General features: G+C 43.6%; 1 protein-coding gene across 1 annotated transcript in view; it reads left to right on the plus strand.

Annotated features, from left to right (window-relative positions):
• The first annotated feature begins 242 nt into the window (after positions 1-242).
• Positions 243-12,372, plus strand: part of LOC147625679 (putative plastid-lipid-associated protein 13, chloroplastic) — a 62,170-nt gene continuing 50,040 nt past the window's right edge. Inside the window, exons 1-5 of the mRNA XM_086817191.1 lie at positions 243-597; positions 664-785; positions 7,101-7,184; positions 7,309-7,405; positions 7,787-8,003. Coding sequence (XP_086673317.1) covers positions 316-597; positions 664-785; positions 7,101-7,184; positions 7,309-7,405; positions 7,787-8,003 — 802 coding nt within the window. The 5' untranslated portion in view covers positions 243-315. The remainder of the gene's footprint in view (positions 598-663; positions 786-7,100; positions 7,185-7,308; positions 7,406-7,786; positions 8,004-12,372) is intronic.

Genomic DNA, 12,372 nt, shown 5'->3' on the forward strand with positions numbered 1-12,372 from the left:
CTTTATGTGTGTTTGTGTGTAACTCGATGTGCCTGACTTCTAAAAGGAAAGGAAGGGTGATTTTACACATATTTCTTTTGCTTGTAACTACATGCAAAATGCTTCCTTGAAAATGCAAAATGCTTCTTGCCCGTCGCAGACAGGTCCGACAGGTTGCGACACTATTTATTCTTGAAAATCTCATGTAATACATTTAATGGAATGAAAAAAACATTGGCTCTTACCTTTAAAGCAAAAACAATTCTCGGCATCTCTTGGCTTAATGATGTGAACGGTGTACTCACCTACAGGTGCGATAGGATTTTCTTTTCCGCCATGGCGACTCCAACCCCCGCCCTCGAGCTCCGTTCCAAGCTTCCGATGGATGTCTCCTCTCGCCTCTTCCGCCTGCCGCCACCGCTTGGAGTTCAACGCCACCGACGACAACGCCTCCTCCTCTCCAACACCGCCACCATGGATGCTCTGCCAATGCTTTCTCACACCACAAGAAGAAGAAGAAGAGGTCCGCCCTGCGTCGCAGCCTCCTCCTCCACCCCCACTTCAATGTACGCCAAAGAGATGGAGCGCATCGCCGCCAAAGAGGCCCTCCTTCTAGCGGTGAGCTTCCGCACGTGTCTCTTGACTGTGTCAGCCTTCTAATCGACCATACTGGTTGAATTGCAGATCAAAGATGCTGGCGGAGAAAATGTTCTTAACGCTATAGCCACCAGCGACACCGCTCGCATCGATGTCAACGAGAGAATCGTAAGCGTAGAGCGCCTCAATCCCACGCCTCGGCCAACCACGTAAGTGACAACCTATCTCCAAAAACTTCTATTCTTTTGATTACAAAAGAAAACACAGTTACATGCCTAATGATGTCATGGTAGACTAGTTCTTCTCATTCAATGTGCTTTGTGCACACCCCACACACTATCACCAGCATCACCCTTCCCATTCCTTATCCCTGATGGGTACCATGCCCTTCGCTGCCATCCCATATGGTGGTTAATTATCCTTTATGGGTACCATTCCCCTCGTTGCCATCCCACATGGTATTTAATTGTCCTTGATGGCTACCATTCCCCTCACTCCCATCCCACATTGATTGTCCTTGATGGGTACGCCATCCCACGTGGTAGCAGGCAACCAAGTTTCAAGATGCCCACATGGTTTCCCCTTACACTGGACTGGGTCTTACAGCCAAAAAGGATTGCTTTTCATCACCCTTCTCAATGTTCACCATATATCATTCTTGTAGGTCAGGGGGGGTGGGGACCAAACAAAATCACAAGTTGAAGAAATTATCGACGTTTCCGTTATTAAAAGGTCCAATACAGGACTACTTTAAGCATAGATGCCAATCCGATGACGATGGAGCTGTCTCCTCAAGAGTCGTCAGGAACATTTTAGTGAAGTTTTTGGAGTACACCATGTCAATATGTCAAAACTAAGTCCTTTGAACCTGTTGAAACGTAATGTGCTTGTGCAAGTGTAACAGCCATGTTGACATGAGAGTCTAGATTCTTTTTGTAGTTCTCACATGCCCTCTAAAATCCACCTAATTAAATGGTGCCTTGCAAAGCCGTACACAAGTTTGGTTGTTGAAAGTGCTATTCTTTCTCATCTAGAGATTTGGCCTGATCCAGCATGAAGCAGCTCTTGTGACTGAATGCCCTATATCGGATATCCAGCTTTGGTGTCCAATCACAACTGTCAGAGCCAAGCTATGTGAGCGTTGTTACTAGGCATTTTATGAATCACGTTTCATAAACATTTCAGACCTTTTGGAAACGTCTCATAGACTTTTGTACAAGGGGGTATAGGTCCCAAAAAACCCTAGATTTGGCCCTGAAGCATTAGGAAGAATCGGCACACTTGGTTTTATTGACCTTGCTTGGTAGGATGACATGGATTTTGTGGGATCCACTTTTGTAGGCCATTGAGAGGTGCTTGAACAAGGGCCATGTGAACCAGGTTTAAAGAAGGATACTTGTGTGTTTTTTATAATGACTAGTTGACATTGTTTTAAAAACAGCGGACGCTTTGAATAAAAGGCTGGACAATCTATAACATGGGCACATACATGTGAAAGAGATAAGGCTCAGAGCTTTACTTTATTTTGTGTATGGACACTCTATTTTTACTAGGACATGCTTTTCATGATTGGACACATTAAAATGGGCGTGAGCATACTTTTTTGGGACAGATTTGTGCTGTTTTTTTATAGGCACAATCTTCCATGTATGAGGATAAGTTGTCCTAATTAGTTTGGAGAAGGCAACTTAGTTTTCGGCTGTTTTAGTATGTTCTAAGATGTTTAGCTTGTTTTTTGCATCTCCACTAGCCCAACGGCATCATTACACCAGCCGATGCATTCCTCAAATTGAAAGATGCAACTACACATGGTCTAGTGTTGATCATTCAAGATTTGCAAAAGCTATTCAGTTTGGAATGTGATGCATCTGGAAATTGCATAGGACCTGTTCTAAATCCAGAGGGACATGTCGTGGCTTATGAGAGCTGTAGATTGCATGATGCAGAGCTCTCTCTTGGCATTTATGAGAAAGAGCTCTTGGCTGTAATTCATACACTTACCATATGGAAACATTACCTTCTTGGGGTTGATTTCACTGTGAAAACAGATCACCAGAGTTTGAGGTATATTCTTACCCAAACTAAATTGCCGGAGAAGCATATGAGGATGACCAATTTTCTATCTATGTTTCATTTTCGGATCTTGCACACCCAAGGGAAGAAGAATGTAGTGGTAGATGCATTGTCACGAAAGCCGTGTGTAGCAGCTATCTTGGTTGCCTCTCATGAAGACTTGTCTGCCATGCGTGATTTGTATCATACGGATGCTGATTTTGCCACTATTTGGGCTGATTTGATGGCTAGTCATGCACATGCCTCATATGTGATCAAAGAGGGTTATCTCATGAAAGGTAATTGTCTATGTGTGGTGTTTGACATGAGGCAAAAGGTTTTGGATGAGTGCCATGGTCCTTCATATGTTGGTCATAGAGGCATAATGCCTACTACACACATGATTGAGCGGTGTTTCTTTTGGCCAGGTATGTGGAAGGACATAGAGGCACATGTACGTGTGTGTATCACTTGGCGAAAGGTGAAATTTGATAGGCAAAAGGCACCAGGTTTGCTTCAGCTATTACTTATTCTCACGTAGCTATGGGAAAATATTACAATGGATTTTATTATGGACTTGCCACGGACCTAATAGGGTAATGATGCTATTTGGACAATTGTGGACAGGTTTAGCAAGCAAGCTCACTTCTTGCCAGTCAAGAAGACCATAAAAGCTGAGCATATGGTTAAAATATATCTTGCACAAGTGTTCAAGCATTATGGAATGCCGAAGTCCATTGTGGGGGATAGAGATCCCAGGACTACAAGTCTCTTTTGGCGGGCCTTATTTGATAATATAGGTACCAAATTGGACTTCTCATCAGCTTATCACCCTCAAACGGATGGCCAAAGTGAGGCTGCGAATTCAGCCGTGTTGGATCTTTTGAAATTTTATGTGGCGGATCAGAAGTCTTCTTTCTTGGGAGAAGTACTTACCGCTTGTGGAATTTGCATACGACAACACGGTACATGCATCGACGGGAAAGGCCCCGTTTGAGATTGTTTATGGTAAGGTGGTTTTGCCACCCATCCTTCACACAAAGGATGAGATATTTGCAGCTGATAAGTATGTAGAGACTTGGATAGTGCTTTTGCTCAAGTGTGGATAGCCATTGCAAGGTCGCAAGACAAGCATAAAAAGGTTGTTGAGTGACAAGCATAGAAGGCAATTTGATGTTAAAGAGAGAGATTGGGTATTACTGAAATTTGAGAAAGCAAGACTTCCAAAGAGGCTTGGCAAGGATGCATATCCTAAGCTTGCAACGAGGTATTATGGGTGTAACTTGGTTGAACACAATGCTAATCAATACACTTAAATACACCAAGATTTAATAGACAACATGCTCGATACAAGAAGTAATTTGCTTAATTGACAAGAGACACACAATGAGCTGGAACGGTCAGCCCCTCCCAAGGGCACCATTGGAAAGAGGAGACTGAGCCGGACCAAAAAGGTGAAAGGCGCTTTCTCAAAAAGCAGCTCTAATGCCAAAAAGCAAGGCCTGAAAGCCAGAAAAGCAAAGCACCAAAAGTTGAGTAATATTTTATTAATAAAAGTAAAAAGAGCAAAAGCAAAGGCAAAAAGAGAAAAGCAAAGCATAAAAAGGCAAAGCAAAAGCATGAAGGCTTTTTGGTAAAAAGTAGGGTCTCTTACAAGTATAAAAAGGATTGGACGTCTCTTGTAGTACCATGAATAAGATCATCGAAGATTGAAGGAGATCTTGGAGTGTGTGTGGGCATCATTATGATCATGGAGAGCTTCTTCTTCGCCATCAACACCTTCTCCAACTTGCTTTTCAGATGTATGGTCAGCCCTAGACTTGTATGGACACATGCATGGGCAGTACGGACGCGTGTACGGACAGAAATTTCAGAAACCCTAAAACTGCTCCAAAAACCCTAAAAACTACTTTTTGGAGGTTTTTATTACTGAAAAACTATTAAAACAGGTTTTATATCAGTTTTCTTGCCAGAAAGAGCTTTTTCATGGTTTTCTTCATTGATAAGGTTGTAGGAGATGTGAAGATTACTCATGGGAACTTGGACCACTTCTTGGATATGAACCTGGACATAGAGCTTGGACATGGAGAACTTGGGCATAGAGCTTGGACATGGAACATGAAGCTTGGACATAAACATGGAACTTGGCTATGGATGTAACACGCGGAAGCTCTGGGAGTCTTCTTTCAGCCCTAAACACTCTTGGAAACCATCTGATGCAAAACGCAGATATAGAGAGAGAGTAGAGAGAGAGTAGAGAGAGAGAGATGTGCTGGAAATTCAGTATATTGATATGGTACAAAAAGGTACATGAATTCTTGCAGCCATGGACTGCCTTCTAGAAAAGGTAGAAAACCCTAACTCTAGTCCTATGTCTAGACCCAACTCAAAGAGGAGTCCAATGATTACAACAAGGAGCACTTGTGCCTATTTATAGGTCCTTTGGACCATAGGAGTGCTGGCCGACTGCTGGTCGGCCACCTGACTGGTCATAAATGCCCTTTATGATGATGCACCTGTAGCCGCCTCCAACCTGGTTCAGCCGACACACCTCTGGTATAGCCGACTCCCTTGTGTGCAGCCAGCAGCACCCGTCCTGCAGCCCACAACCCCTTTGGTACAGCCGACAGGCTTTTCCTCTTGCTCTCCAAGCCCTGCTCTAGTCTACACTGCCAAAAGTGCTCTGTGCTCCATCATCCTGGTTCTAATACTCTTTATCTGGCTGCCTATTCTGGATCAGCGTCTGAAGATTGTCCATGGCATTGACCATGCACATGACAATGGATTTGGACTTGGTTATGGAACTTGGACTTGGACTCGTTGGACTTGGTTATGGAACTTGGACTTGGACTCATTGGACTTGGATCCATTGGATTTGGATTTGGATATTAGATTTGGTACTAACGTAGTGAGAGATACTTGTGGGTCATCCTGTGGTGTGCTCGGCATATGAGATCTTGTGTCTCGACATCGACATCAACTTGGATATTCTACATCGGCATATCTCTTTGTTTTGTATTCATTGGTTGTATTGATCCTGGCCAGCGTGCCCATGGATTGTTCCTGAATAAATTCCTGAAAGGGGGCGGGGCCTGTTCTCCACTCAATGTGGTGTACTGTGCAAGATCCCTATTCTCCTATATCTCTCCCCTCTCTCTCTATATCTCTATCTCTTGGACACGTAGTTGAGTCTGTCACGGCATGTCCTACTGGACTTATAGTGGTATCAGAGCAGGATTTCTCTTGAAGAAACTTTCTTGGGGTGACAGAGCCATGTCGAGAGAAGAGGGAAACCAAGGGTCTAATGAAGGCAACAACTACCTGGCCGATCCAGGACTTCAAGATAAGAACTAGGGTTGTTGATCCAGTACTCATGAGACCACAGCCCTGTCATCAGAAAAGTACCATGACTTTCAGCAGTCTAGACAATTTCTCAGAGACGAAGAATTCCTTGCATGGAGAACCAAGAGGGAACGGGACCAAAGAAGGGCTCAAATGTTTGAAGATTTCATCAAGGATCGAGCCACCGAAGCTGAAGGAGTTGAAGCTACTGAAGCCTATCTTCGGGCCAAAGGAGTCACCATTGCAGGAGGATCTAGAGCTACCCGCTCTATTTATCATGGAGGAGACAAGGAAGCTACTCCTAGGCCTACTCTTTCAGATGCAGTTTCCTCAGGACAGGGAAGGAAAAGGAAGGCAAAGAAGCCAGAGAGATCGGAAGATCATCAACTTGACATCATGCCAGGAAGTTCGATAATGGTTTGCAGTGGTGCTTAGCCCATTGTATGTTTCGACAAATAAAGCCATGTGATCTTTAAAGACGCTTTGGTATTCTCTATCATGCTTATAACAAGCAACATTTTTTTGGGTATCCTAAGACGAGCAAATTGTTATGCCATCTTAAACATACTTATAAAAGCCCAACCTGGCACACTTATCCTGTCCACTCATAAGAGAGTGTTCACACACCACTAGCACACTAACCCTTTTAGGGGCTAGTCACACACACACACACACACACACACACACACACATGGACACACAAACCGGGGTACTAGTCTTTCTTTCACCTCCACTGTCTAGCTCTTGTTTGCATGCTTTTCCTTTTTGCCAAAAGTTGAGGGCGGTGTGTCCTAAAGCCCCCCACCTAATGGTCTTGGCACAAAAACGCTAAAAGCACATGTTAAATAAAACAAATCAACAACAATCTAAAGAAACATCCTTGAGGTTATGATGTAGGTTCAACAAACTGGTTTGGACTGTTTGAGCTAAACACATGCATATTTAAAGGACACTGTTGTTATGAAAAACAGTGAACGAAAGCTACTACATTATTTTTGAGGTCACTGTTGCTAGAAGGCCTTTTGCAATTCAACAAACTGGTTCGGATTGTTTGAGCTAAACACATGCATATTTAAAGGACACTGTTGTTATGAAAAACAATGAACAAAAGCTACTACATTATTTTTCAGGTCACCCTTGCTAGAAGGTCTTTGGCAATTCAAATGGATTGGAGCAGGGAGTCCAGGGCTGTTTGCTGCGAGAGTTCTACTGCAGTATGATCTAAAAGCTAACCCTATGCCTGAGTTTCTTTTGTTTTGGTTTCTTATAGGCTATCAGCACTCTATCTGCAGGTCCAACAGCATCACCCTTAAGTAATAAAAGTTTTTAGTGCAACAGGAGGTTTCCATCTGCAGTAGCTACACTTTTGGACTTGAACATTTTTATTCTGGATGGATCTGCCAAAGCTACTGCAAGCATAAAAATCTTTAACACGGTATGCTTAAGAATAACAGAGAGATTTTTAAACCTCTCCCTCATTTCTGAGGGTCCTTATTAAAGATAATCCCCTGCCCATCGTATGGGCCAAGATTTGGGGAGACTGCCCGTCCAAGATCTACAGGTGGCCGATATTTTCCCTTTGAGGATAAAAGTATGGTAGCTATCTGACCCATTGCTGGAACAGTGAAAGGGGGTTGTGATTCCCCCCTTTTTGGCCAGCAGGGATAAAAAAATTGATACAAGAAAGCATCGATGTACATGGTCATGCATAGGTGGAACAGAGAGAGAGGTCTTTACCGAAGCATCTAATTGGAGAGCTGCCCTATTTAAGTATCTCGATTGTGTCTATTGATGATTGTTTTGAGTACTTTTGCAGATTGCAAGCAGTGTCACCTTGACAAGTAAGCTTACTGTGGAGGGACCTTTAAGACTAAAAGAAGAGTATGTGGAAGGGCTGCTGTCATCTCCAACTATTCAGGAGGGGGCAGTTCCAATGCAAGTTCAGAATGCTTATGAGCAGTTCTTGAATGCGATTCAAAGGCTTCCTGATGCTGTGAAGGAGACTTTGTCAACTGGAGTAAAGATCCCTCTAGGTGTGTTCCTTGCTTGAAGGTTTACATAATCTTCGAAGCATACAAAATTGTCTAATTTTTTCCTTAAAGTGGTTCCAAAACTCTATATGCATAACTACGGGGCATGGGCATTTCTCTCTAGTTTGTCCTTTATGAGAGAGCCATACCTCTTCCTCTTCCATTAATCTAGGGGTGTTTTGCACACTTCCCTTTTTCTCACCCTGGATTAGGTAGTGAACGCGACCATGTTGTAGTTCAATTTTTGGACCATTGTTCAAATGAACATGGCTTGTACTCATGTCGCGATTGATATCCAAAAACAATCCAAGTGTCAATGTTGTTAGTACCGTAGAGGGGACGACATGTTCGATCTCACCTTCTTTCATAAGCTACATGATATTGTTTATTAAAAAAATTACTGTTACAATACTAATAACTTTTCAAACAATCAGAGAGCTTGCTAAGCCTTCACTGCCTGTGTGCTTTCCCCTCACCTCAGCCCCCCTTTCCTTTTTCTTTTCGCGCTACCTCCCTTCCCACACTGCAGCAGCCTGTCCCTTCTGGCCCCATTTGTTTGTGTGCCCGCCTGTGCCCCCTCTCTTCCCATTGCCCCTCGCCATTTTTAAAAGAGGATCTCCAACTCTTGCCATATTCAATTTCCTCTGTAGAGGCTAGCGCTCTTATCTGCAGGTTCACTTGTAAACGACCTGCAGGACAGCAGGTCTGAAATCTCCTGCAAGCCGTGCTTATTGGCTAGCTTGGCTTCCTCGGGCAACGGATACATTGGATTCAGTTTGACTCTGCTGCTCTCGGGCACTATTGGGCAGTGATGACGTTAGTGGGGATGTCGTAGTATCTAGTCCATACTATGCATAATGGAGTTGATAGTTATATAGTCTTGTGGGTTGACTACCATGAGTATATAACATGCACGTTCCTAAAAGGTGAATTTGGGCATGTTCCTAGATTCATCTAGGTATATAATTTAGCCGTATTAATGGACATGCAGATTTCACATTGTGAAGTTTTCGTCCGAGTTGCGGCCAGTTGATATTGTGCTTATTCTTTCTATCTTTAGCGGTGCATTTGCCCTATCAACTACTTATTTGCTGTACTAATTCTTTCTATTTGCTACTTCCCTTAGTGCTAGGCTTCATTATGGTTGAGTCTGCCCTGCATCTCCTGAGGTTTGACAGAAACTCAGTTCGAAGGGCTTTGTGTGAATATATGCTCTTATGTGTGTGTGTGTGTGTGTGTGTGTGGAGTGCGTGTGTGAGAGCATATCTTGATACAGAGTTCTACACCCACTATTGGGCAGTGATGACGTTAGTGGGGATGTCGTAGTATCTAGTCCATACTATGCATAATGGAGTTGATAGTTATATAGTCTTGTGGGTTGACTTACATGAGTATATAACATGCGCGTTCCTAAAAGGTGAATTTGGGCATGTTCCTGGATTCATCTAGGTATATGTAGCTGTAGCTAAGTCCTGTCTTAGTATGCAATGCACATGCGTACTTTGCCAGATGGCGCCACGGCTTCACAGCCCTTGACACTTTACCCGTTGGTCTCTGTGGTTTGCTTTCTGGTGACCATCTGCTCCCTGCGGCTCCCAAAGGGTATCTCGAGCTTCTCCCGATGATAGGTCAGAATCTTGGCCAGATAATAGCCCCCCCGGGACAACGGCAGCTGCGTGGCCCAGGCTGCAGGCCTCACGTCCATCCTATTGATTCTCTTCTCATGAGAGAACCTTCGTTAGCACCTCTTGATGCCCTGCTTGTATGGCTCTCAGTTCACACAGAGGATTGAATTATAGGGCTCTTTGGCCAATGTTCCATCTATTGCTAGATGGGACATACAGTGCACTCTTGCCCCTAGCACTCCGCCATCGGCTGGTGGTGGTATCAGCCTTGACAAGATGGCCCCTTACCGGTAGAGTGGAGGCTGTAAAATACATGTGGAAGCGTTCTTGATTATCCGTAATTAACACTGAGTAGCGAGCTGATTAACGCTAAATTTAAAGACCTAATCACTTATATCGCAAATACACAAAAAAAAACTAGAGAATAGACCTAATCTACTGTATATTGCCAAAACATGAATATAGACAAATGCTGAACTTGGATCTAGACTTAGATCAGAACTCCTAAGCCAGATGCATGAATACAAAGTTTCTGTTGTCCCAAGACTTGTGCAAGGCTGAGACCTGCACAATGGGGTTGCCCCCAAAACTCTCCTCCTGGTTGCCTCTCGAGTTGAACTCTGCAGGTGTGGTGTATGGTTTTAGCTTTCTAGTCTACTTGCACTTCCTCATGATTTCAAAATGTAGGGCATACATCACGTGTGACAAATCAAGTCATTGCATTCTTCTTCTTGAAGATCCAAGAGATGTCCTGCTTTAATCTCACTATGAACTGCATAACCTCTACAAGTAAGGCATAGAGTGACCACAACATGCTTCAAAGCATCTCTTATTTCTTTGAGACATGTCCTGCAAATGTAATGACGATCCCCCAACAATTGTAATGACAATCCCCTGTAGCCAAAACATTACAAACACTTTGCATAGACTTTGCGTAATTTTCAGCCATGTCACAGTAGAAAATCCTTCGCACTAATCTCATAATGCACCAGACATGTGACATCGTCATAAGGTACTTAACAAAGCTATGCACATCCATAAGTGTACTTTTCAGCTTAAAATTCTGCATAAAAACATCTCAAATACCTATGCTTTATGACTATGTAGCTATACATGTGCATACATACAACATTTTGTTATCAAAGGTAACCATTTCAATGGTGATAAGCATATGCATTAAGAGCACTCACAGACCCATGGCGGCAACCATATTCATTTGGATACTCGCATACCCATCATTGCTGCTAAGTCCAGTGTTTGCTGCAGGTCATCTTTAGCTTGTAGTCAGCCATGCAATCATGTGTTTCCAACTTGCGAGGTCTCATAGATGAACAAATGAGGATCCAAACCCCCTTTTTATAGGAAAACATGTCAGGCCAGGTTTAGGTCGGCCAGTCCTTTTCAGCCTGAAAAATAATATTAAAAAACATTTCAAATGTTTTGATATTGTGCCCAAATGGTGTCCCATCCGTGGGTGCATTGCCTGGGCACTTTTGGGCACCTATAGGGCTGCTAAATTGGTTCCAAATCAGCCCCAAACCTGGCTGTCCAAACGCAATGGAAAAAAGTTGTTAATTGCCTATATGCAAGTGTGTCACATTCTCCCCCACTAAAACCACACTGTCAGCTGCTGAACGACATCCAAACAAAGTGTTCTGCTGTTCTCCCAATAAAGGAAAAACCCTATCTAGTCTCATTCTAGATGCCCACTCTCTCGAGCAGTGCGCTCTCACCTTTGCACACTCACCTTGCCTCCACTTCTGCGTCTTAACATTCCGTCCTTGCCTTGTCAGCACTAAAATGTGCAAGGGAAACTGCCAACTGCTCCTATGACCAATCATCTTTGGATCAAATTGAATGCTAGTTGTTGGGATTCGAGGCTCAGTAGGTGTGAACATGTCACGTGTGTGCTCTCTCGAGTATGACGTGGACATGCTTCTGCCCATTGGCCGGCTTAGAGGTCTAGTACGTGGCCGGATTCATGTGTTTGTAAGGGCTATTGTGCCAGTTCATTGTATATTGTTGAGGTGCCCAATGAGCAGCCAAGTGTGGACAGAGTTCTTGGGTTATTATGTGAACACATTGTAGCATGCAATAGCTTGATCGTCGTATCACGCAACAAAGCCTTCTTTATACCCATGAGTTTATGCAATTCCACTTTACTTGAGAGAGAAGAGAAGATAGAGTCGACACAGTATTGGGTCACAATTACCCACTGAAAGCGCCCCCCCTCCCCCCCCCCCCACACACACACACACTCCGCGAGCAAGAGTATTTGCTTATATTTCTTTGGAGAACTTTTACAATGAATATGAATGATGATTGAGGATTGCCAAACGCAAGGACGAAGTAGACCGAACGCACTGATCGAGATGCTGTCCAAGCTCCTTTGAATAGCTCTTCAATGACCACTATGCAAGTCCAAAACTGAGGGATGCACATATGCTGACTGAATGCTGAAGAATCTCTTCGCGCAGAGGCCTTGGGAACTGTAGCACACCGAGGTGCTGACTGCTGAAAGTATGCACAAGGAAGCCGGATGCTTTTGGCACACCAAACTGCTTGGAAATCGTGATGTAGACTGATTTGATAATGGGTGATCAATGTTGAGAACTAGGCGCCTTCTTATATATGTTTATATGCCGTTGGTCGGTGGGCTACATGCTGTCGGCCTGTTTTTATGGACAAATATTACCCTTTTTGCTAGCATTTAATGTTGCGCTTGATGTTAAATCTGCCTTTTTAAT

Source organism: Cibotium barometz, chromosome 23 (assembly GCF_041138505.1).
Source record: "Cibotium barometz isolate CiBa-2024 chromosome 23, ASM4113850v1, whole genome shotgun sequence".
Taxonomy (NCBI): Eukaryota; Viridiplantae; Streptophyta; class Polypodiopsida; order Cyatheales; family Cibotiaceae; genus Cibotium; species Cibotium barometz.